Source organism: Gopherus evgoodei, chromosome 17, assembly GCF_007399415.2.
Source record: "Gopherus evgoodei ecotype Sinaloan lineage chromosome 17, rGopEvg1_v1.p, whole genome shotgun sequence".
NCBI classification, from domain to species: domain Eukaryota; kingdom Metazoa; phylum Chordata; order Testudines; family Testudinidae; genus Gopherus; species Gopherus evgoodei.
In genome coordinates this window covers 13,748,171-13,775,704 of record NC_044338.1, presented here as the reverse complement: position 1 = coordinate 13,775,704, position 27,534 = coordinate 13,748,171, and the positions used below count along the sequence as shown (strand labels likewise).

General features: G+C 41.2%; 1 protein-coding gene across 1 annotated transcript in view; it reads left to right on the top strand.

The window, feature by feature from the left end:
• The window catches only part of GALNT17 (polypeptide N-acetylgalactosaminyltransferase 17), a 284,026-nt gene that overhangs the window by 48,331 nt on the left and 208,161 nt on the right, over positions 1 to 27,534 (top strand). The window contains exon 2 of the mRNA XM_030536954.1: positions 22,432 to 22,615. Coding sequence (XP_030392814.1) covers positions 22,432 to 22,615 — 184 coding nt within the window. The remainder of the gene's footprint in view (positions 1 to 22,431; positions 22,616 to 27,534) is intronic.

Genomic DNA, 27,534 nt, shown 5'->3' with positions numbered 1-27,534 from the left:
TGTGCTTCTCGCAGTGAGTCTGCCTGGGCTGGGTTCCTGGAGAAGCCAGAGGGCCCTGCACCCCAACTTTATCAGCAGTGACTCTCAGCCAGCATGTAGAACAGAAGGTTTATTAGTCGAAAAGAATACAACATAGAACAGAGCTTGCTATCACAGAAATCTGTGACTTTCAGCCAAGTCCATCTTGGGGAGTCCTGGGCCAAGCAGCCTGGACGCCCCCTCTTCCAGTCCCCTCAAGCAGACTGCCAGGTTTCAGTAACCTTACCTCAGACACCCTCATTGCTCCTTCTCTTGGTCTTTGTCTCATCTCCTAGGCAAAGAGTCACCTGGTTGTCATCTGGTTGCATCCCCCTCGTGGATCTCAGGTTACCAGTCACAGTATAGGTGCAGGCAGCTGAAGAAGCCTCACCTGCCCCAGAGTTCTCAGCCAAAGTGTCACACCCCTATTCCCACCACAAGGTATTGGTGCAGCACACAGGGAAACTGAGGCACACACAGTATTCATGCAAAGCAGTAAAACTCACATAGGTTCAACAGTAAGACTCACATACAACATAAAAAGGGAAAATCCCCACTTCGTCACAAATACATATTCTATTAGCTCATGGTAATGTTTTATGGCCCAGATCCAGCTAAGCACTTAAACTTGTACTTGGCTTTAAGCTTGTGAATGGTCCCATTGAAGTCACATGCTTAAAGAAAAGCACATTCTTAAGTGATTTACTGGGCCTGGCCCAAAATTACCACTTCCCCTGGACTTGCATAGCTTTCTACATAACCAAAATATTTCTGAGAAAAACAAAGATTTGGTTAAGAAAAAAAAGCCCTTGTGGGTCTCATTCCAAAATTCTGATGCAGCTGAGAATAAGAGAATTTTCATTTATTATTTATTTTCTTCCTGCACTGGCTATATCAAAGGTGTAACTGACTTGGTGCCACAGAATAATCATCTAAATTACTTTAAAAGTAATCTATATACCTCTCTACATAGGTTGGCCTTCTGCTGCTGATTATGTCAGTGAGCAGTTGCTCAGTGATTCTCAGAACAGGACTGAGCAGCTGAAGAAAGGAAGGATGGCCCACTGGTTAAGACATTAGTCTAGAATTTGTGAGCTCTGCATTCAAGTCCCTGCTTTTCCACAGACTTCTTTTGTGACCTTGATCAAGTGACTCAGTCATCTGGTGCCTCAGTTTCCCATCTGTAAAATGGGGGTAGTAGTACTACCCCTGCCTCACAGGGATGTTATGACAATAAATAGAATAAAAACTATGAGGTTCTTAAATACTACAGCATTGAGGGCCATATGAGTACCATAAATAGTGTAGGATGAGTCCCTAAAAAGATACAGCTGAATTCTAGTCACTTTCACACTGTTGAGGTAAAGCCAGTTTTTCTGATGAATGGTGAAACTTAGCTGGCACTTTGCAGTAATCTTTGTATGCAAATAGAATTGTGATTTGTGTGTTCTCTGTTGAGATAATTATGAAGGAGGTGGCCTGGTTTTGCATGAGGTGAAGAAAACTAAGCAAATGGAATGATTCTACCAACCAGATTAAATTGGATGGCTCTTCAGTGACGTGATGTGCTGTGTGTGGCTTTCAGTCACTCACATTTAATACAAGTGTGGGTTAACTGTGAGCACAATGGGCCCATGCCCATAGTTTCATGATGTGCAGCCCTGGACACCCCAAGGAGTGAATTGCATCTGAGGCAGTGCTCTGCTGTGATACAAGAACCTGCACCACCAGACAGTTCTCCCCTTACCATAGCAGAAGTCTTGACACCTCCTGGATCCAGTAAATGTTTTCCACACTCACTTCTGTAAGCTGTTGCTTTTTAAATGGACTTTCTCTTCCTGCCCACTCACTTGTCCTTGCCCTGCAGAGTCTCTTAATGTATAGAGAAGAAGAGCGGACCAGTGATTAGGGGGGCTAGTGTGGCATTTGGCCAACTGAGATTCGATTCCACCTGCTTCCTGTGTGACATTGGCAAGACACTTCATCTTCCTATGCCTCAGTTCCCCACTTGTAAAACCTCGCAGGGGTGTTGTGAGGACTAAAATAGGTCAATTTCTGTTTCGGACAGAGCACAGGGGACATTTGTGTGTAACTTTCTGTGCTACCAGACAGTAGAGTTCTGTCTCTGACGCAGATACTCAGTGAGAAGAGAGCTCACTATACGCTCTCCCTCCGACACCACAACCAGCAGGTACTGTGCATGCGCTATGTATGCAGTGGACTTTATGCAGATTACAGTGGGCTTCATTCAATAGATTCTTGTTGTCTCCATGGCAAGGAGACCCTGTCACTTTGAGACATTAGGCTTCTGCAGAATGGCAGATCGCCCTGGCAATGTGAGTATCACATGCCTAGACACAGGATGAAATGAAAGCAAATTCAGAGCTCACTATGTGACAAATTCACTGGTACACACAAGTTTAGAAATGTGCCGCTTGTGAAATGAACATGACGCAAAGCTGTGTAGCAGGCTCTGATGTACTTCTGCAATCTGATGAGGAGATGACACAGGAGATAACTTGGGATCTATGCTGTTGAAATCCACTCTAGTAAACATCCCTTTTTGACCTTTGTATCTTCTCTTGGTTACTCTTGGCACAGTTTTCACCTTTCTTATCTTAATTGTGTGTTAAGCAAGGCCTCCTGTCCAGTAGTATTTAAACAATGTTTTTATATGATTGGTGTTTTATTTATTATTCTTGTGTTAACAGTTCTATAACAAGCTCTGCTTTCTTTTTCGAGGGCTGCTTTAAACTGCCACTTATGGTTAGATTGAGCCTTTGTTCAGTGCACTGAATATGAGGCAGCATTAGAACAGATTTGAAGACCAACATTTTTTCCCTGCAAGAAATTTCTGTAGAAAACTCTTCCTTCAAAATTTTTCATTCCAAAGAGGTTGGCTTTCCCACGGAAAATTTCAAGCAGTGAAATGGCAATTTTCATTTTGGGTTTTTTAAACCAAAAATCCAAATTGGAAATTTTTCTTGTGACATTTCCCACAGGAAGTCTTGAAATCCTTTTTTTTTTTTTTTAAATCATCTTGTCCAAAACAGAGTTTTTGGCCGGGAAAATTTGATTTTAACCAGCTCTAGGCAGTAATTATCCAGGCCACTTTAGAAGGACTCAGTGACAATTCCTGCTCTGCTCTATGATCTTTGGAAGATCTAGCTTATCAGTGTTGCTCTCTGTGCCTTCGTTTGTGTGTCACTACCTCTAATTGGAAGAAGCAAAAACCAATATTAAGTGAAAAGACGAATAACCAGAGCTATGCTTGGCCTAAACTGGTTTAAAGTGCTGGCAGTGTGCTTGAGTTTGCACTGGGTCATCCCTCCACTCCATCACTAGTCCGCTGTCCTAGTAGACAGTATCAGCAGATCAATGCTGGTTTTGCCATTAGAACATGGTACTGCTGTAGCTTGCCCATCTCTGCTATTGAATGGACTTGGCTTCCAAAGTAGCGAGAGGCCCATTTTTCTATTTTGCAGAATCTAGTAACTGACAAGATGGTTTTGTTTTTGTTTTTACTAGGGATGTCAATTAACCGCAGTTAACTCATGCAAATAACTCACAAAAATTAAATTAATCACATATAATCGCACAGTTAAACAATAAAATACCAATTGAAATTTGTTAAATATGTTTGGATTTTTTTCTATATTTTCAAATATATTGATTTCTATTACAACACAGAATACCAAGTGTACAGTGCTCACTTTATATTATTTTTATTACAAATATTTGCACTGTAAAAATGATAAAAGAAAATGTATTTTTCAATTCACCTCATACAAGTACCATAGTGCAATCTCTTTATCATGAAAGTGCAACTTACAAATGTAGAGTATCAGAGGGGTAGCCGTGTTAGTCTGGATCTGTAAAAGCAGCAAAGAGTCCTGTGGCAGTTTATAGACTAACAGATGTTTTGGAGCATGAGCTTTCGCGGGCGAACACCCACTTCATCAGATGCATGTAGTGGAAATTTCCAGGGGTAGGTGTGTATATATACAAGCAAGCTAGAGATAATGAGGTTAGTTCAATCAGGGAGGATGAGGCCCTGTTCTAGCAGTTGAGGTGTGAAAACCAAGGGAGGAGAAACTGGTTTTGTAGTTGGCAAGCCATTCACAGTCTTTGTTTAATCCTGAGCTGATGGTGTCAAATTTGCAGATGAATTGAAGCTTAGCAGTTTCTCTTTGAAGTCTGGTCCTGAAGTTTTTTTGCTGCAGGATGGCCACCTTAAGGTCTGCTATAGTGTGGCCAGGGAGGTTGAAGTGTTCTCCTACAGGTTTTTGTATATTGCCATTCCTAATATCCGATTTGTGTCCATTTATCCTTTTCCGTAGAGACTGTCCAGTTTGGCCGATGTACATAGCAGAGGGGCATTGCTGGCATATGATGCCGTATATTACATTGGTGGATGTGCAGGTGAATGAACCGGTGATGGTGTGGCTGATCTGGTTAGGTCCTGTGATGGTCTGGCTGGTGTAGATATGTGGGCAGAGTTGGCATTGAGGTTTGTTGCATGGATTGGTTCCTGAGCTAGAGTTACTATGATGCGGTGTGCAGTTACTGGTGAGAATATGTTTCAGGTTGGCAGGTTGTCTGTGGGCGAGGACTGGCCTGCCACCCAAGGCCTGTGAAAGTGTGGGATCATTGTCCAAGGATGGGTTGTAGATCCTTGATGATGCGTTGGAGGGGTTTTAGCTGGGAACTGTATGTGATGGCCAGTGGAGTCCTGTTGGTTTCTTTCTTGGGTTTGTCTTGTTTTTACCAATCCCTGGGCCTGTCACAAAAGAGCTCAAACAGAATTTGTGACTCCTGCACTTGTCCCTTTATCCCTTTATATTTCCTGCATTTCCATCTGGCAGCAGTCTCCAATACTTGAATGGCAACTATAAGACTTTTATGTTCCCTCACATATATCCTGTTTCCTTGCTGTAAATCATGATGTAGTCTTTAGGATGGGTACCTCAGTCTTGACTTTTAGTGAGTGATTGTAACCAGTTTAGATGAGAATAACTTGCACGGTGCTCTTTACTGTATTTATAGATTGGCTAGAACTTATATTATTATTGGTGGGATGCTAGTGACAGCTAATGGAAGGTTGCCAGAGAATTTTTATTATAACAGATGTTTTTAAGCGTTTAGAAATTTCTGAAACATTCACCTCTCAGGCTGACATTTTCCAGACTTCGTCTTTTTGTTTGTTTGTGTGGTTTGCAAAAGGTCATGGAATACTGGACCATAAACCAATTACTAGACTATTGCCAATCTTACACCTTAGATGAAGGTGACTTTATGTGTATGTATGGAGGATGGAAAAACATGTCCATTGCAAGAATTAAGTTGTTCAGAGCTGTGGAATGCTAGGTTAAGTCCTGGGAAGGCAGATGGTGGATTATTGGGCAGAATATAATTGAGACACACAATCAGGCTCTGCATAGTATGTACCAGCTACTGAAATGATACTATTAGACATTTTCCCTTCCAAGCAGTTGTAGGTAGTTCTGCTATAAACCTTTTGGATAATACTGGTCTGCAGGGTAGTAACTGGATCTTCTCATGAACTCATTTATCTTCTTTTTCTTATTTTACTCATATATTTCCCTTTCCTTACCTTTCTTATTAAATTAAGATACAGCCATTGCATCATGGACTATTAACATATCTCACAAGCCTAAGTAGGGCTAAACATAGCTACTGGTTGGATGAAAGACTTCTAAAGAAACCGACAATACTGCAGGTAGTATTAATACATAATTCATTAGGTGGCACTATGCCCTCTGAACTAGCACTGGATCAGTCTACGCTCTTTGGAAAATCAAGTCAAGTCCCGTGAGTGTTGGGATTCTTATTGGTGATAATAGTGTGATACTGAAGATGCTGTCTTTTGGAAGAGGCTTAAATCCATGGTCTTGACTGCTTGTGGTCATTAAAGAACCCAGAGTTATTACAAGAATAGTGATGTCAGTTCAACTAGCTGAATTCCAGTATCATTCTGTCTCCCTACAACTTTGAGGCACAGTATACAACTTAAGATACAGTATTTTTTCACTCCTTGTGTAGACTAGTGCATGGTGTGGCTTTATGCTGTATTCATAAAACAGTGTTCTTCAGAAGGTTTATGTGTTGAAAGCAGGTTAAAATTAGCTTTACAAAGCCATTGCTAATTGTTTCAAAGCCATTCGGGATTTCTGTTCGGTCCGTGATTCTATTTTTTTTCCCCAAACTTAATGTAACAGTGATGCATGTTAATGATGTGATAATGTAGAAACATAGCAGAGCTTTTTTGGATTGAAAAACAATAACTACACTCGTCACAGCACTGAAATACATAAGTTGTGCCAAATCCCATGGAGGACTTTCCTGAGTTTTTACATTATTCAGAATTAAATGAAAACTCAACAAGGATCTTAGGACTTGACCTCTTGACAATAACAGCAAACACCATGTAACACTTTATTTTAATAGGGCTACGATTCTGTAGGGCCAGACCTTGTATACTCACAATGATTTGCAGCTGCATGTTACTTTATTTGATTAACCTATACATTAATAGCAAAGTCACACTGGCTGTTTTAACCGGAAGGATGCACAATGGGAGATTCTTTTTACAAACAGTGGATCAACTTTTGCAGTTGGTGATGTCCATATAACCTCCTCAACTGCAAATGCAATAATGAGTGCTGAACTCAGATTCATAAGTGCATATGGAAAGCATTTATCCTACCCCGTTCTGTGCAGAAATTTTATGCAATCTACTTTTTCCAGTATAGATGCTGAGGGTTTTGCTGTCATGTGTTCTCCATAGTACTGGCAAACATGCCATGTGCACAGAACTGCATTAAAGTAATGTATCGTTTCTGTAAGATTTTTAAGGGAAAGATTTCAGTTGCCTTGAAAATGCCCCACAGAGCTTTTTATTCATGTAATAGAGTCTTTGAAATGTTGACTTTAAAACTCCACAGCCTTATTGCAAATATTTTTGTTTGTATTTTCTAGTTTTCTTTTTTTAGACACGAGGACTGCTTACCCCAAGTATTCACCAATAGTCTCTTCATAGAATGCCAAGAAATAGTTGCACACTTCTCACAAGCTATTAAGAATATAATTCTGGTATTTCCTGGAGTCCTGGCTATTGGGCAATAGAAATGTAGGACAGAAAGGGCATAGGCTTGAAGATCTTGTTTTATATTCCAAATGAGGAACAGCTGTTTTTTTCCCAACTCAAGAGAAGAAACTCATTCATTTTTTAAAAACCAGGTCAACAGAGCTGCAGCCAACTGTTGGCTGGAGATGTAAATTAGGAAATCTTAAAAGATAAAATGTGTTTCATTTACAGTGCTGTTAAATGCTTGAAGCCAGAAATATATTGGTGCAATTATCAATTTCTGTATAGTTTAGAGTTTCACTCCAGTATTCTTTATTGGCATCATTATTTATGTATTTGTATTGAGGTAGCACATAGAGGTCCCAATCAGGGATCAAATCCCCATTGAGAGAGACATTTTACTCATAATAAAGGAGATAGCCCTTGTCCCTAAGGGTCCAGTTCTGATACTTTTACACTGACTAGCAGCATCTTACTCCATGAATTGTCCTACTGTCCCTAAACATTTTGTATTTATTATTATTTATACTGTAAGAATGCTTAGGGAACCCAGTCATGCACCAAGATCCCTACATTGTTAGGTACTGTATAAACACATAATAAAACATCTCTTGCCCCAAGGATCTTACAATCTAATTAGTCAACTAATAGCTAATTAGACTAATTAATCCATCCAGAAAATACAAAATTTATTGTAGAACCTTAAAAAAAAAACCCAATGTATTAAATCCTTTCTCATACCACAATGCCTGAGCTGGCAGTCACATCTTTGCAGGTGGACTCTGGTGTCTGGTTGGAGCCCATTGATTTCAATCAGACTTGCTCAGGTATAAGGGGTTTGCCTGTATGGATCCAGCTGCAGGTTGAGGGCCTTATTGTGTAATTCTTTCTTTGTTTATGAGTAGGACGTGTTAATTTTAGGCTTTCAAATGAGTCTACTCTGGGAAGATCAATTTAAAAAGAGTATAACTGACCCCATGGGAATGGGGACCATGTTTCCTAAAAGAATGTACAAATTCAAAAATATGTTCAGTTGTTTGGCCTAAAGGACTTGACATTGTCCTTTTCAATTTATCCTTTTAGAAATCTGACCTTTTAAAAATGAAGTAAATATGTATTTTGGGCAAAGTTTTAAATATTAAATCACATTAAAGTGCCTCTTGATTGCCAGCATTGTAACTAGAGCCATACAAGAATGAGTTTAGAGCTTTCAAGGAGAAAACATATTTATTATTTTTACTAATCTACATTTATATCTGTCTGTGCACACACTGAAGACTATGGTTTACGGTGTTGTTTACCTGCTAGTAATAGAAGCTGGGGACTGTTTGGTTTGATTTGCAGCTTCAAGGTGTGATGATGAATAAAAAGAGAGAAAGTGGGTTAGGTACAGTGGAAACAGGGTTCATATGTCTGAAATGAGATTGGTTTAGCTATGCTTTAATGGCTACATTCATCCCTAAATTGATCTACAGTGGGCCTCCTTGCCAAATTGCCTATTGGTTTTGGGTTCACCGAGACCAACAGTTAATGCGCAGCAAGCAGGGTGTAAATCTGTAATGCGCGAGTGTGTCAGTGTGTCATGCACTAACTGTCCATGTGAAGCCTGTTACCACACGCTAAAAGTCCCCTCGTGTGCACTGACCTACTCCTGTTTCAAAGCAGAGTAGATCCAAGTGCACCAGACCCTGTGGGTACGCATTCGGCGTGGCTAGCCCATGCTTCTACCTGCCGTCGTCCGTGCTACCATGGTTACAATACTATTGTTGGTGCACTAGTTTGATGAGAGCAAGCGTGAGCATGTCTGTTCAAGCTGCGAATCATACCGCCAACTCCAAGTGCAGATGTAGCCTAAGTAACCTTAGTTCAATATTTTAGGCATTTGTTTTAGTTTGCATAGGAACGTATAGAGACTGATGGCAAATACTGAGGTGACATCATATGTTATCATATTGAATTTAGAGCGATCGCTCTTCAGAGCGGGAGCCATGACTTGACTTGTTTTTGTGAGGCATTTAGCACGTGGGCTACTCCAAATAATAATAGTTTGTTTATCTGAGGTAAAGGTTGATTGTAGGAGGGTGTCACTGTCACTTAAGGATACCTTGTCACATCAAGGTTATAGGTGGCTCTCAATCTCTGCTTCACCTTCCCAAAGACCCCAAAGCAGATATGGGTCAAACTCCAGGTTTAAACACTCCCTTCTGTTTCCTAGTCTGATGGGTATCCAGATGATAAATCATGGGCCAAACCAACACACTGGGTCTGAGCAGGCCTGAACACCAGGATGTTTGAAATCCTGATCTAGGTCTGCATTTTTGGAGTTAAGCTCATTTCTACCAAAGATCTGAGAAATGAATAAGAAAGTGGAGTTAGAATGAATATACAGGAGAATGAAATCATTTTGGGTGTAACCTTGGTAAAAGAAGAAGAGGTTTAATGCCTTTGGTTGCCTTAACCAACTCTCCTATGTGGATTCAAACCAGAAAGAGGAATTTGAAAAATAAGGCGCATGCACTCAGTACCCCACTAAAAGTGCCCCATCCTGGCAGTACTGCATGAGCACAACTCGTGTTGACTTCAGCAGAAGTGTCACATATGCACCAGCTCCAAGAGAGACCCAAGATACTTAAGATGTGTTGCCAGTCATGGTACATGTGGTTGAAATATAGGCACACAACAGCCATGAGAAAGTGATGCAAAAGGGAAAGGATAGATAGCAAATCACCGAAAAATGTATATGTAGTGTGGCGTGGAGAGGCAGTAGGACAAACATGGTAAGCCAAAGTGAAGGGAGCTTGTAAAGAACATGAAATAGGAGAAGATGAACCATTGGATAGTAATCATCATAAAAGCCAGCAGTGGTTAAAGTGAACAGACAGGCCTTCTGCTATGGTGTCGTGTCAGGATTAGAGAAGCCCTTTCTTTTATCATGGAGAGAATGAAAGTCACAATGACCCTTCTAGAGAAGCTGTTTACAGATGCCTGACTTCTGACATTGCTCCTATGAGTGGATTTTCCAAATGCTTAAAACGGGTTTGGGTTTGTACACGCTGGTCTACGAATATATCATAAAAACCAAAAAATCAAGCCTAAAAGACCTGTTGGTAGAGCGGCTGGCTGCCTCCTCTCTTGTTCCCTTGCTTACTCCCAGTCATTTGCTATTCCCTGTAAACATGGATCCGAGGAGCTGCTAGGCATTGTCGGAAGGCAGTGTCTCCTACATAAGCAAATTTGTACCACTTTGACTTTTCTCCTGACCTACCTCTGCAGCATGAGCTATGTCCCAATTGATAAGAAATCACACACAAATAGAAAAACAATAAGTAATGATGTTTCTTTAGGCTAATATCAATAAGGAATAAATAGAAGGCACAGCTCTTTTGAGCCAGCTATTGGCCAGTTTTGGCATAATTTGGTAGAATGGGCTGAATCCCTGTACATTACCTGCTCAAAGATGAGATTAAGCCTCCATAGAGTTGTTTAGATTCATGTAGACCATCCCCTGCAGCATCTACTTAGATATTTGAACTGTTTTGACTGCTATGAAACAGCAGTTTAGTTGTGGAGGATATGTACTAAGATGCTATATATCATGTAAACAAATGTGGCTAAGCAAAATAACTGGGGATTTAAATGTTCAAGGAGACTAGAACTGCTATATGTTGCCGTATATTATCTCACCTTAAAATGCAGCAATTTACAAAAATAGCCACAGGAAGAAGGCATGGGCTGTGCAGCAGAATGAAGTGAAGATTTGGAGACAGGCCTCTTGAGTTCTGTTTCTACACATTAAGTTTTCTGGCTGAATGACCTTGAACAAGTTATTCAACCTCTGTTTGACCATCAGAAAAATGGGTGTAATTTGTTCGTATTATTTATTTGTATTGCAGCAGCATACAACTAGGGTTCCAAACTTGGACCAGAATCCCAGTATGCTAGTTGCTGTACAAATACAGAACAAAAGGATGGTCCCTGTCTCAAAGAGTTTAAAATCTAAGTAATGTATTTAGCTTCCTTATAGGGGTTCCTTGAACATTAATTATGAGCATTGAGAGCCCTTTATCAGACACAAATCTGTGGCCTTCTAGGAATTCCATATTCTCATTCTGTTATGCAGTCTGACCATCCATAATTTTGCATTGACAGTAGAGGGCAAATGCTGAACCTCTTGCTTCAAAACCCCTATCTTGAAAAGCACATATACACATGCTTAACTTTAAACATGTGAGTAGTCTCATTGACTCCAAAACCCCGGCTCCTTGTACTCAAGCTACATGACACTCTACCTTCACTTTAAGCAGTATAAAGATTAGGATCCAGATGAGCAGTTATGATTCCGTCCTACAAGGGGCTCTGATATGCATATACCCAGGTACTGTTTCATTACTAGTATTTTTTTATTACATACAACATCTTGATTCATTAATAATGTGCATTTTGAATCCTATACGGTAAGTATGCATTTCACACTGTGTGTGTGAGAGGAAGGGAGCTAAGGGGAAGAGGAATCAGTACAAAATCTTCCTCTCCTGTTACTGAATTGCATCTCTTATAAGTGCCCTCAGATATTACAAGTCTTGCCATGTCACCCTTTTGACCTACTTGCAGGCACAAACAAATAAGAAGAAGTTGAAAGAGCAAAAATACTCTCTGGGGTGCCCTGCGTATCTGAGTGGACCAAATTCAGTGACACACCAATGAATTAAGTCTCCAAGTGAGAATAGTGTCCAAGCACAGCCAGAGAAAAGCCTATATAAAAGATTAAATGTACTGAGCAAAACCCTGTAAAATAGATTTTCTTGATCTTAAAAAGTAGCAAGTCCATAGCTCAGTAAGGGATAATTAGCAGGAAAAAGCATGTAGTGGTTGCAGAAAATACATATATTGACCCAAAGTTTCTCTTTCTTCAGAGAAATTTGTATAACAATTACATATTTGTATTAAGATGCTCTTATTACTTTTTGGACTAGCCATAGTGGGAGACACTGAGTCCAAAGTAACCAGTGCTTTAAAGAGCATTTTAATGAGAAGTGTTGAACTGTAGACCTGGGAGGGATGGTATGGAACATGGCTATGTTAGCCTTGTGCAGCAACTTCAAGTAGAAATATATGCTGATTCCCATTGTAAAATTCAATTCATCTTAGGGTCTTTGTAGCTAAATTAGTTCTGCATGGTGAGAACTTCAGTGGACTTTGTGGAGTTCTCTGCACTTTTTCTTTTTGTGGTTATCAAAGGCTCTGTTATGGAAATATAGCTTGGCTTGGTGTGAACAAGACTGTATCATGTGTGCCCATTCACATAACAGAGGGAATGGGGTGAGCTGGATTTTTATAATGCATGGACTAAAACGTGGCACGTCCTTTCTTGCCAGATTAAAAATAAATGCCCATGTAATATGTGAGGTGATTATTCCCTCCTCCCCCGTAATTGGCTCATTTGCAGACAAAAAAAATAGTCCCCCTCCCCCAACTTTCTGTGAACTGTGTGGATTTTTTAAATAAATAACTTTTCCTGAGAAAAATTTGACCTAAAAATAATAGATTCTGTGGGAGGAAAATATGCAGAATAATTTCTGCTAACCGCTTGGACAGAACTTCATAAAAAAAATCAAGAACTGTTAGCCTGATTTTTTTTCTCTGTTATAGATTCCAAAGCCAAGAAGGACCATTGTAATCATCTTGTCTGACCTCCTGTAGAACACAGGCCATATAACTTCCCCAAAATAACTCACAATTCCCCTTCAACATCACACTAAGGTCCCTTTACACCATTCCGGTATCGTAAAGGGGCTTTGGAGAGGGTGAAAATGTAATGTAATCCCCACCCATCTCCTCTGGGGAGAAAGTAATCAAGTAAGTTGTCATACTTACTCCTAGACCTAAAATCCAGGTGGCTCAATATGGGTGTAAGGTGGATCTTAGTTCCTTGCATAGGTACTTAGCCTGAGTCAGAATGTAGCCTGTGATTATTACCTTAGAGCAGGGGTGGGCAAACTTTTTGTCTCAAGGGCCACATCAGGGAATAGAAATGGTATGGGGGCCATGAATGCTCACAAATTGGGGTGTGGGAGGGGGTGAGGGCTCTGGTTGGGATACAGGCTCTGGGATGGGTCTGCGGATGAGGAGTTTGCGGTGTAGGAGAGTGCTCTAGGCTGGGATCGAGGGGTTTGGAGAGTTGGAGGGGGATCAGGGCAGGGGGTTGGGGCATGGGGAGAGGCTCAGGGGTGCAGGCTTTGAGCGGCACTTACCTCAAGCGACTCCTGGAAGCAGCGGCATGTCCCTTCTCCGGCTCCTACGTGTGGAGCAGTCCCCTACCCTCAGAACGGGGCCATGCGGCTGCTTCTGGGAGCCGCATGGTACAGCCCCTGACTCTGTGCCCCAGAGCAGGGCCATGCTGCAGCTTCCAAGAGCCGCATGGTGCGGCCCTCGTCCCGGTGACCTGACTGGAGCACCAGAGCAGGGCCGAGCCGTGTCGTGCAGCCCCCGACCCAGCACCGCGGGTGGAGCACCGGAGCGGGACAAGCCCCAGACTTTGCTCTCCAGTGGGAGCTCACGGACTGGCTTAAAACAGCTCGTGGGCCGGATCCGGCCTGTGGGCCATAGTTTGCCCACCCCTGCATTAGAGAAACCTTTTTACATGAATGGCCAGATATGCACATGCCTGAACATGGTAACCACATACTTTAACCCCTGGCCTTTCTCACTTTAACTTCATGGCCTTCTCTATCTCTAGCTGCTACTGTTTGTTAACTCCACTCATCAAGATTAGGTGCCAACACTCAAGTATGTGAGCAGATCTAGGACATTGCTGGAACTGGTCATGTGCATATGGTTACTGGTTGTACATGTTTGCTAAATAGGGGTGGAAAACTGTAGGCTGCATGGGGCAAGAGCCTCGTCTTTCTTTTTGAACTGTAAAGCACCCAACTTGTATCTCGGTGTTATCAGGCTAGTTACATTGTCTGTAATATACAATTCTATAATGTTATACATTTGATTATATTAAATTAATTATACTAAATAAAATATAATTAAAAACAATCTCTCTGTGTAACATTTTAGATAGTATTTAATAAAATATATCTCATTCCAGAGGCTTTGCGTGAGAAATCTTTAGCATGGCAGTTTAACCTCACTGTTTCAATCAGTGTTAATGGAAGCCATGGGGTCTAACTCTCTGTGCTGAAAATTTATCCTGACCAAGACAGCAAGGTTAGTGGATCATTCACAGTTGCAGTTGCTTATGTTGGGCTTTCCTTCCCCCGCCTCCCTCCCCCATCTTGGAGCCTCAACAAATAGCCAACAGATTTATATTTCAGAGAAGAGTGTGAAACAGACCAAACCAGCCATTATTAAGAGCTGTCCAGCCCTATGAGGAAGAGACTACAGCAAAGGGCTTTGTAGGCATTTCTTGCTGTTTGCCATGGAAGAAACAAATTGTGACACTTATGAATCAGCCAGTTTAAACTGCGCAGTAAATGGAGTGAGAAACCTTGGGAAAACAATAACATGCAGCCCAGCCAGGTGTCTGAGAGGTGATGAAATGCATTGACAGGTAGATAGTATATCAAAACTAGATGGGACCTGGATCACCAATCATTGTTATCCCTCCCCACCTTTGACCTTTCTTCCAACATCTTCTCACTCACCCTCTCAGTAACCTTCCCATTCCTCATGCCTGTCCTAATGTTTTCCTTGATTCTTGCTCTCCAACCTCTGCAGGACAGACTCTTGGAGTCACCTTCTGCCCTCTGGATCCAGCCTGCCAAGCAGACTGTATTCCATCCAGATCCAATACATTTAGTCGGTGTCTGAGCTGGCAGGGTTTGGGAGCATTGTCCTGATAACTCTTTCACACGCTGAAGAGTAGGCTAGAAGGGAACGGTTGCAAAAGGTGCATTTTACATCTCTCAACAGCAACAATTGTGAGTAGAATTATTATTTTTATTATGGTAATGTCTGGGGACCCCAATCATAGATCCACCGTCCACTGTTCTTTACACTGTACAAACAAATGACTAGCGCTTTCTGGGAACCAGGATTCACTGGAATTTCTACCATTTCAGGGGAAAAAAATTATTCTGACTTGGAATGAAACATTGAATTTCAAATTTCCCAAGACACACCATTTTTTAAAACATTTCTTTTTGGGTGAGTCACACCATTTATTATTGTATTTTATATCATTTTATTTGTAATTATTTTGTGACAGAAAACATAAACATTAAAATATAAAAAGACATACAAAATAAAAAATAATAAATATAAACTAATAAAATAAACTAATAAAGTAAAAATACAAAATAATGCAATAATAAAAATAAATTGCAAAATAAAGTCATTTTGAAAAGGAAAATCAAAACATACCATTCTGAAAAGGTCAAAACAAATAGGATTGAAACAGAACTGTTTGACCTTATCAAAATGATTCATTTCCATTTTTTTCCTAAATAAAGTTTCATCAAAGTGGACATGATCCCATAGAATCTTTCAGTTTGGACTAATCATTATTTTCTGATGGAAAAACATTCAGTGGAAATTTTTCAACCAGCTCTATGCACAAGGCAAGATGGAGTCCCTGTCCAAAATTGCTTACAAAGAACAAACAGAGCTCAGGAACACAGCAGATAGGAAAAAGTTAGCGAGAGCAAAATAATGAATGTAGCTGGCCAGAACCTCAACTAAATGGAGCTGTGCCAATTGATACCTTCTAAGGATCTATCCCAGTACTTGTACTAGAGGAAGTCTACGAGTTGTAAGCAAATCTGGACATCTGCACATGGATCAGGTAGATATGCTTCTGTCGGGCATTAACATGCAGTTGTCAAAAAGTTGGATTTACTGACCCTGAAGGCAATTTTGTGCCGTTAGAAATGACAGCGCACACTGGCACCCGTATTTAATTTCTATATGTTGTTATTGCTTTCAGTTTTTAATATGAGGCAGTGTGGTGTAGATTTTTCCTACTATCAACATAGATGTAACTATTTTCTCCCCTTTTGATGCCAGTCCATGTATGGTAGTTTATTAGACCAGCTTAGACATCTGATATAAATTCATTCCTGTAGAAGGGGGAAAATTGGTTGTGCCTATATGCTGCTAAGAACGAATATCTGCGGGTTGGTCTTAGGCAGAGACTGACTAAGGTGAACTTCCTCGGTTTGCATTTGGATGCCTTGCGTTTTATGTCAGCAAAATCCATACAGTTCTTGGCTGTGTTTTTGATGCTCAGTTTCCTTTCAGTTGAGCATTTCATGCCATCACTTGATCAGCTTTTTTTTTTTTTAAATGAATAGCACTTAAGTAATATTGCCAGGCTAATACAGTCATTATAAATAGGTTGGATTGCTGAAATATGTTTTCTCTTGACCTTCCTGCAAATGTACTTTCTGAATCATACGGATCCAAACACAGTATCGAGGTGCCTGGAATAGGCAGTCATCTGATCATACAGTATGGGTCACTCCATTACTTGTCAGTGGTCTCAGAATATCAGTGCATGCACTGTAAAATGTAGATCCTTTCTTTCAAATCATGTATCTTGTACCTTCTGATTTAATATAACTTATTACAGCGTATGTCATCCCACTGAGCTTTACAAACTATAGACCATCTACAAGAATCACCACTGGTATCTAGGCACTTTGGAATGGAATATAATAGCTATTCAATCACCCAGCAATGGTACACAAGAAATTAGGAAGAGCAAAGGAATACTATATCTATTTGAAACTATATGGAAAATTTAGGGTGGCGGTATGTAATTTATTCAAAATTTGGCTGGGACAGCTGTCCTCTTGGGGGGAAAAAAAAGAAACATGCATCTTTAATGACCAGAAGTGATCAGTGTGACATTTCTACCGTGCATTTGAAAGATGGCACCTCCAGAAGCACATTACCTGCTGGAGGCAATTGTTTCAGTACAAGCTTGGAAAGAAGAGGGTCGTAATTAAATTACCAGCACCACTTCATACAGTGTCTTGGGCTTTCCTTGATGGTCTCCCATCAAAGTATTGTCTAGTCTCCCTGCTTAGTTTATGAGACCCGTTGAGATCTTAGCTCCAGGGCATGGCTGCAGCTCTTCTCGTGTTCTCTATTCCAGCCAGGTCTCTTAGGTCTTCCAACTCTGAGTTGTTTTCTGTTGCTAAATCCTGGTTTTATTCTGCTAATAACAAGACCAGGGTATGAACAAAAATCCTGGGTGCTAACAGTCTGACTTTGGAGAAGTTTGGAACTGTTCCAAACTTTTCAGCTGGTCCTGTGCTCTATAACTGCGTGAAGTGAATTCGAACAGTCCTGACCTTTTAGAGAAACTCAGTTCTTAATTTGGATCCAACGATTATGGCTTGGGACAGTCTTTGCCAGTAAATGATCATTTGCACCCTTAGGCCCTTTCTGTTGCAAACTCAATATACTTCTAAATGAAGGAAGTTTACTCCCTAAATATTTATACAAGCCAGATTAATGTTTGCTTTCAGTTGTGCTGCAGTATAGCAAAATGTTTTCCTGGTTGCACTGTGCATGGACTCTCTCTTTGATTGGGTGCTTTATAAATGAAGATTGTGTGTCACATTATATTGTATTTTATTATCTGAGAAAGCTACTGTCTCGTTATCAAATATATTGCTAGTTTAAGAGAAGAAGACTATAGTTACTGTAACAGTGTTAGTGTAGGAATAATTTTGCTATAGAAATTAAATTTTTATACCATCATGAAGAAAACCAACGCTTTGTGAGTCCTTGGAGAATTTGATTTCTGGCTTTCAGCAGGAGTGACTCAGATATTTAGCGTTGTAGGAATAGACTCTTACTTATTGCAGCTGGATGCTCCTTTGCCCCAAAATTCAAATAAATCTGGGAGACTTTGAGTAAAATACCCTTTCTGAAGTGTTATTTGGGAGAATGTAATTTAATGATGGGTGTAGCTCAGAAATGTTCAGACATCCAGTCCAGATCAATACCTGACCTTTATCCAAACTATCTGAATCTCTTGAGTTTGTAAAATTGTGCAGAGAATCACCTAATGTCAGGCTTTTTTGATGAGATTAATGGTGTTTATCACTTCTAGACAGGATGGAACCAAAGCAAAAAAACACCTTTCTGGCAGCAGTTTGGCAGTTATGTTTCTGTGCCTGGCCAGAATAATAAAGATTTGGTTTGCATGTTGGGAAAGGTTCATGTTTGTTCTATTTTTATCAGAATCAATTCACTCTTCCCTGCTTCTAAATCACCAGAAGCATCTCATGATTCATTTTCTGTCAGCAGCATGGACCTGGTAGGGGAGATCGCTCACTCTTTGAGACCCAGACATAGGGTTCCTAGAAGCAGTGAAAGACAAACAGAGAATTAAAAATATATTTACTGTCTATAAAGGCCTTAAGCACGTTTTACTTTAAGCATGCAACTAGTCCCATTGAACTCAATGGTACCACTTTTGCTTAAAGCTACGGACATGTTGTATGGGCCATACTATCAGAGCGGATATCAGCAGTGGTGTGGAAGCCGCAGTCCCATTGGTATAAATGAGAGGAGGATGCTGGCAGAGTGTTCTCTATGATGGCCTTGTATCTTTGGAAATAACTCTCCCTATGGTCCAAAATAGCCCAAATCTGACGATCTTCAGCACACTATTATTATTTCTTTGTGTTGCAGTTACACCTAGAATTTCCTGTCACAAACCAGAGCCCTTCTGTGCTAGGTGCTGTACAAAACACAGAACAAAATGATAGTTCTTGCCCCCAGACAGTTTATAATCAAAGAACAACATGACAAAAAATGGGCGGGGGGAGCACAAGCAAACAATGAGGCACCACTGAAATGGTATGTTAAAGTCATGTTTGTAAAACTCATCTCTTTTCCCAGGCATTTGAAAAATGGAGTGGTTGGGAGGAGGAATTATAAGCTTGGTGAATTGTTTGAGGAGGATTTGAGTTTTTAAGTTATTTGGTTTCAGTGGAGTTGTTAGGTGAAATTGTACTGCTGCACTTAAGCTGTATTTTTAAGTTACCTCAAGGGTGCCTTAAAGCACATGAGGAGGAGTCCTTTTTACCTAAATAAAATGAAAAAAGGCTCAAGTGTTTTGCTGGAGCAGGGTCCCTATCTGACTATTTCTCTTCAATCTCATTTCTTTGGAGAGAGCTTTTCTACCAGTTGGAAACAAATGTTGTCTCTTTCATTTTCCTGTTGGACTTGGGCTGTTAACGTCCTCAGCAAACCTTTCTTGATCCTCAGTTCGAAGCACCTTAGAACGAAGTATCAGAGGGGTAGCCGTGTTAGTCTGGATCTGTGAAAAGCTACAAAGAGTTCTGTGGCACCTTATAGCCTAACAGACGTATTGGTTTGACAAAGTGGGTATTCACCCACAAAAGCTCATGCTCCAATACATCTGTTAGTCTATAAGGAGCCACAGGACTCTTTGTCGCTTTTTAAAGCAAAGTGATGCTTTAGCTGCATTGATGAACATTTCTGACAGCCTAAGCAGAGGGAGGTGGCATGAGACCATCCCTGAGTACAATGCATAGACCCTAGTTGTCACATCACACTAGGGGATTTTCATTTTTTGTGACTACCCCTTTAGGTGCCTTTGATATACCAGACAGGACAGCACCAAAAGAGGATATTTGCTCGTTGCAGATCCCTTGGCTAGTGTGTGCAGGGTGATTGAATTACGTATTTAATTTATTTCACTGTTTAAATGGTTTGATGTCGGTTTATCAGCTTTCGCTGTAACACCATGAGCCGATGGAAGAGTATCGCAGAAAGATGTATATCTGGAAATTAGCTTCAGTGACTATTTAATTGGTCGATATGAATCAACCCTTGTGTGTCTTTCTATCATGACGAATCTCGAAATAAAATAGTTAATGACGTGATCTTTTTCATTCAAAGATGATGAGCTGGAGGCCAGTTCTTGCTATTTACTCAGTGGTGCTTCCTCCGTTGACACTGAGGCTGCATGTTCACAAGATACAGAACCTGGACTACACGAGGGTTCTTTAGCAAAGATACTCCTGCTAGCACTGATACAGATCCACCACGGTTAATGATGGTGGACACCTCTTGTGGCTGCCGAGATTTTTAACACCATGTCATTTAGACCTGCTCTGAGCTTGGTGAAACAGGGTATTAAAAATTCTGACAACCATTCCATACTAGTGAGTTATTCTGGGGCTAGCAGCTCTAGGGAGCTTTTGCTTAAAACCCCCCCCTAATCTAGATAAGGCTCTAAACTCTGTCAACATGTAGCCTCAGGGTCATCTAAGGGGTCTCTAAAGAAGAAGAAAAAACCCATAAGCTCAGCACTTTTGCACAGAGAGCTCATAATTCTATTAAGTGCTTCTCAAACTTGTTTTTAAAAAAATGGTAAATGTTGTAAGGGAGGAACACAGTTGTAAATTAAGTAAATAGATAAATAAATAAAACCCAGGAAGGTTAAGGGGTCAGAGCTTTAAAAGCTAACTGGCAGGAGCTTAAGGCATCTATAATAAAATGTGACTGCATGCAAGACGTTCTGGGAATATTTCATAACTCTGTGCTATATTCTTACTAGCCAAGAAATAGCACTGGTAGAGAGTAGGGTAATTTCACTCATCACAGAGTTTTCTTGGTAAAGATATTTCATGAACAGGGTAAAGAAGAATGAATTAAAATTATGAATTACTCCAAATCTGGAGTAAATCTATCCACCAGGGAGTTACTTTGAATTTTCACTGGTGTTAGTGAGATCAGAATATGGTCCAGGCTGTCCTAAAAACAAAGTGTGAGACCTGGTTCTATAGTATTGCTAACCCTGGGTATTATGAGTCAGCCCCCAAAAATCTCAAGTAGCTAAAAATCATGAGGGGTTTTAAAAAAAAATAAATTTTTCATTTTGCTTTCTGTTTTTTGAGATTTTCACATACTTGCATAGCTCCAGCTCTTAAATATCATAAGATTCATGATAAAATCTGGAGAGTTGGCAAGATAGAGATCCCTTGTCAGAAGCTGTGATAATAATAACACCTCCTGTCAGAGGATTTCACGGTGATTTATGCTCACAAATGATTTTCGTTAAGCCTGGCAACAACCCTTTAAGGTAGAGAAGTATTTAAAATCCCTATCTTGAAAAGGGAGAAGCTAAGGCATAAAGACGCTAAGTCATCTGCCCAAGGTTATACATGATGTCCATGGCAAATTTGGGAGTAGAACTCTGATCTCTGCATTCTGACTACTGTGCTTTAGTTACAAGACCATCTTCTCTTGTCTTAAGCATTAGCAGGGTGATGGAGAGCCTTGCTTTGCGAATCAGGGCTCTCAGAAATAAAAATGAAGAAGGGAACAGCAAAGTTTAAAAAAAAAATCATCCATCAAACTTCTTAGTATCTGCCAAAGACAAAGGTCTCTCCGCTAGTGAAAAAATGTTAAAATGTCAGGCACTATATATCACTAGTGAAGCAAGTCTTAACTTGGCTTCCCACAGCCTCCCCTATCATTATTATTATTATTTTCATTGATTCATTCTTGAACCTTGTTTTATTCCTACTGCTACACAGATATGAATGAATAAATCCTTTTGATAAAGGCCTAAGAATGTTGTTGCACTTTAAGAAAGCTAGGAGGGAAAATTGTTTTTAAGTCAGCAACATTTGTATGCTATTCACTGTTCATACTTAGTAAAAAATTTATGCACTTGGCAGTTACCCAACTTGTTTCTATTCTTATTCTGTGTTCAGCCCATTCTCCTCCTGGGGACATCTAACCTTATATGTAATTACCCTACTGAGAAAGGGAAGTAGGTATAAATAACCACAACATCCCTAACAACTAAATAGAGTTTGCAGTATGTACAGTTCTCCAGGAGGCATCATCGTGTTGGCTGCTGGTGGGGAACTTTTTTCCAGGACTGCATTTTGGTTAACTGATGGGGTATATCAGTGCAGATGATGAATTTCTCAACTCCCCTTCCTGCACGGTTAAGAAGCATGTACTGTACATGCAATAGTGATGGACACTAAAATAGTAGATATACAAACAGACAGACACGTAACAGTATATCCTTTGTGAAAATGTACAATCTCTCCAAACAAATGGGATTGTGAAAAGGAGTATGACAGACTCTGAATATCTAACTTTAGTCCTTAACTAAAGTACCCTTCATCTGATTTGGTGGTCTGTACAGACGTTCACTTATTGCTGGGAGAAATGGATAACTATTTGGCTACAGCTACTAGGAAGAGCATCTATCTACCCACCCATGGAAGGGCGGTTGTGGTGATTTGATATATAAGCACTCCAGAACAATTATCTTTTTTTTCTTTCCCAAGGTTTGTCTAAGTCTCTTGGTCTCATTGAAGGCTACGGTGGGCGTGGTAAAGGTGGGCTTCCTGCTACCCTCTCCCCGGCGGAGGAAGAGAAAGCTAAGGGGCCACATGAGAAATATGGCTATAATTCCTACCTCAGTGAGAAAATTTCACTGGATCGTTCCATACCTGATTATCGTCCAACCAAGTAAGTATCTTTTATTATCAACATCTCAGAACCACCGGTGTGAACAATAAGTCAGCAGTGTTGATTTCCTCCACAGAATCATAGAATGATAGGACTGGAATGGACCTCGAGAGGTCGTCTAGTCCAGTCCCCTGTATTCAAGGCAGGACTAAGTATTATCTAGACCATTCCTGACAGGTGTTTGCTCTTAAAAATCTCCAATGATGGAGATTCCACAGCTTCCATAGGCAATTTATTCCAGGGCTTAACCACCCTGACAGTTTGGAAGTTTTTCCTAATGTCCAGCCTAAACCTCCCTTGCTGCAGTTTAAGCCCATTGCTTCTTGTCCTATCCTCAGAGGCTAAGAAAAACCATTTTTCTCTCTGCCTTGTAACAACCTTTTACATACTTGAACACTGTTGTCATGTCCCCTCTCAATCTTCTCTTTTCCAGACACCCAATTTTTTCAATCTTCCCTCATAGCTCATGTTTTCGAGACCTTTAATCATTTTTGTTGCTCTTCTCTGGACTTTCTCCAATTTGTCCACACCCTTCCTGATATGTGGTACCCAGGGCTGGACACAATACTCCAGTTGAGGCCTAATCAGTGCAGAGTAGAGTGGAAGAATTACTTCTCCTGTCTTGCTTACAATGCTCCTGCTAATGCATCCCAGAAGGATCCTGGTTGCTTATTTGCTCCATTATCTCTCTGGGTACAGAAGTTAAGCTGACTGGTCCGTAATTCCCTGGGTTGTCCTTATTTCCCTTTTATTAGATTGGCACTATAGTTGCCCTTTTCTGGTCTTCTGGAATCTCCCTGGTCTTTTGTGACTTTTCAAAGATAATCGCTAATGGCTCAGATATCTCCTAAGTCAGCTCCTTCAGTATTCTAGGATGCATTTCATTAGGCCCTGGTGACTTGAAGACATCTAATTTGTCCAAGTAACTTTTAACTTCTTCTTTCCCTGTTTTAGCATCTTCTGAACCTACCTCATTTTCACTGGCATTCACTATGTTAGACATCACTATGTTAGACATACAATCACCACCAATCTTCTTGGTGAAAACCGAAACAAAGACGTCATTAAGCACCTCTGCCATTTCCACAGTTTCTGTTATTCCCCCCGGCACACCTCAATTTATAATGGGCCTACCCTGTCCTTGGTCTTCCTCTTACTTTTATTGTATTTGTAGAATGATCCATGATCTCAGTTGATGCTTTCTCCCTTCCTCCTTAACTCAGTCACTAGACAATGTTGTTCAATAGTGAACAATTTAATTGGTTGGGATTAAACCCAAGAGACCGTTTACCAGGACAAAACTTAATATATTGCTTGTAAAATTGTGGGTGGTAATGATAGGAGAGGCCAAGATCCACTCCAGGCAGCAGAGCCCTGCCCACTATGGTATCAGACACAGCTTTTCACAGATGTCTGTTGCTCTTTAGAATTGGGCAAAGAGCTGCTTCTTCCTTTCCCTGCCAGCTCCTTAGTCCTGCTAGAGTGCTAGGAATAAACTATTGCTCCTGCACTATGCCTCACTAGCCTTCTAGCTGAGTCGGTCTGATGGGCATCCCTGCAGTGCCAGTCTGCACTGTGCTTTAATCCGCCCAGAGGATTTGCTGTTATGGGGAAGAGAGGCCCTTCTCTCCCATCACCAAATGGATAGATGAGCCATCTGCCTTTGCTGCACTCCCCAAGCACGCTAGCCCAGGGAATGAGAATTTAGTCCTAAGAATTGAACCCAAGGTAGTGCTGTACTGCACATTAAGTTTATGAATGGGATTACTGTCTCTTTGTTCTGTATTTGAACAGAGCCTGGCATCCTGGTCCATGATAGGGACTCCTTCCTCGGTGCTGCAATAATACAAATAAATAATAATAATCTGATGGGGTTGCCTGTGACAGCAGGGGACTGGACTTGATGACCCAGGAGGTCCCTTCCAGTCTTATGTCCTTATGTTCCTATTAAGACAGTCACCAGACACTTAACTTGTAACACTGCCATTTGGCTTTGCATCTGCTGTCAGCTGCCTCCCTCACCAACTCCATGCTAGTTGTTCAACCACACAGTTGTAACAGAAGGGAGATATGAGGAAATGCCTAACGTAGGGGTCAAAAGAGCAATCTTTGCAGGTTAGGTGGATCCAAGTATTATTTATTTTATTTTCAGGTTTAGACTGTGTAGTCAGGATGGGATGTATTAGCAGGAGTGTTGTAAGCAAGGCACAAGAAGTAATTCTTCCACTCTACTCAGGACTGATAAGGCCTCAACTGGAGTACCATGTCCAGTTCTGGGCACCACACTTTGGGCAAGATGTGGACAAGTTAGAGAAAATCCAGAGGAGACCAATGATTAAAGGTCTAGAAAATATGACATGAGGAAAGATTAAAAGAAAAATGGATTTGTTTAGTCTGGCGAAGACTGAGGGGGGACATAAGTCTTCAAATATGTAAAAGGTTATTATAAAGAAGAGAGTGCTAAATAGTCCTACTTAACCCCTGAGGACAGGACAAGAAGTAATAGGCTTAAATTGCAGCAAAATAGATTTAGGTTGGACACCAAGAAAAACTTCCAAAGGGCTTGTCTACATCACAAAGTTGCAGCGCTGGTGAGGGGGTTACAGCGCTGCAACTTAGGAGGTGTACACATCTGCAGGGCATCACCAGCGCTGCAACTCCCTGTTTGCAGCGCTGGCCGTACTCCCGTTTTGTCTCGGGTGTAGAGGATCCAGCGCTGGTAATCAAGTGTAGACACTTACCAGCGCTTTTCTTGACCTCCGTGGAATAAGCAGGTATCCCAGCATACCTGAGGAAGTCTCTGGTAATCAAGCTGGTCTCCTTCCCCGGTTTGCTCTGGCATTCCCCGAACCCCGAGCAAGCAGGTCTCCTTCCCTGCGGTTTGCAGGGTGGTTCGGGGAACGCGAGAGCAAACCGCGGCGAAGCTGGTCTCCTTCCCCGGTTTGCTCTCGCGTTCCTCGAACCCCCCTGCAAACCGCCGGGAAGGAGACCTGCTTGCACGGAGGTTCGGGGAACGCGAGAGCAAACCGGGGAAGGAGACCAGCTTCGCCACGGTTTGCTCTCGCGTTCCCCGAACCACCCTGCAAACCGCAGGGAAGGAGACCTGCTTGTTCGGGGAACGCGAGAGCAAACCGCGGCGAAGCTGGTCTCCTTCCCCGGTTTGCTCTCGCGTTCCCCGAACCTCCGTGCAAGCAGGTCTCCTTCCCTGCGGTTTGCAAGGAGGTTCGGGGAACGCGAGAGCAAACCGCGGCGAAGCTGGTCTCCTTCCCCGGTTTGCTCTCGCATTCCCCGAACCCCCCTTGAAGCCGCCCAACAGCGCTGCAGTATGGCCACATCTAACACCACTTGCAGCGCTGGTTGCTGTAAGTGTGGCCACTCTGCAGTGCTGGCCCTATACAGCTGTACTAATACAGCTGTAACAACCAGCGCTGCAAAATTTTAGATGTAGACATACCCTAACTGTCAGGGTAGTTGAGCACTGGAACGAATTGGACGTTTTTAAGAGCAAGTTAAACAAACACCTATCAGGGATGGTTGAGATAATACTTAGTTCTGTCTTAGTGCAGGTAACTGGCCTGGATGACATATTGAGGTCCATTCCAGTCCTACATTTCTATGATTCTGTATTAGAGCACAATTAGCTCATGGGGGAATGCTGCTTCAGCACAGATGCTTTGAAATGGAGTCTCTGAATGGCGATGTACTCTTTTTTTCCAGATCAAGTTTAAGATTATAATGATGAGATATTACATTTGCCTGCTAAGCACATAGAGAAGAGTAGACAAATGCGATGCCAATCATTTTGTTAAGAGTCTGGGAACAGACATTACTGGAGCTTATTTTTATTAAACTTAATTTTAGATATGTCTTACAGAATGTTCTCTGAAATTGGAAAGCGTCAGTTTGTCTGTGATGTCAGTGAAGGCTCCGATAAAATGTGTCTAGAAAGATTAAGACACAAAAGATATATGTCCACATTCCATGTCATTAGGCTAGTGAGAAAGAAATTACTTGAAATCTGCAGACCACTGATAATCATGCGAAAACGAGATACGGTTAAATACGTGCAGCATGCTGGGAAAGGGTTAAGGACTTAATGTCACGACAAGCTGAAGTCCTTTACTTGCCTGCATGCTGGATAAGTTTCAGGTAGCCACCAATGGTTTCCAAGTCCCTCAGAACAATGAAAACAGAAATATTTAGGTGATTTTTCAAAGGGACTGAAGCCGAAATCTCCCTTTGTGAAGGCACAATTTGCACTTTCATATTTGCATCAGCAAAATGAACTGCAGATGCACCTCAAAGGGTCTGCATCTCTAGCTACCTGATTTACAAATCCTACTACACTGAAAACCCCTAGGAGGGGAGCCTTCTCTAACACCTGAATATGAGCTCCTTACACAAACTTTCCCATCCAGAATTCTTACCTCTAGCACAGCTACAGTTAATTTGTGAGTTGAGTTTGGAAATTAATGTTCTTTGAGATGTTAGGCGGGGGTGATCGTGGTGGTGAATTCATTGACATTTTTAGCTTATCACAACTCCAGTTTATTCTTCTGCAGAAACAACAGTCATGTCTGGTGTGTGTTGTTTTGTATTTCCCTCCCACTGAGTTTTTGCGTTTGTTGCATACCGTATATGATTGTGGGACTCGGATAATATTTTGGGAGAGGGTTGATATGGGGCATTGTGGGGTACAGTAATTTTGTTTGTCTCTGTGAAGCATTCCGTAGTATATTTTTGCACTTGGTTCTTTGGGGATTGAGTATCCTGGCATTGTAGGTGGGTGTTTTGTCTGGTTGGGGAGTGGTTATGACTTTGCCAGAGGATTTGGAAATTTTCATTTCCTCCCTTCCCTTCTTATTCCAAGATTTGTTCTCTATTTTCCTAATGCTCTTTTATTGCAGATTTTTATGGAG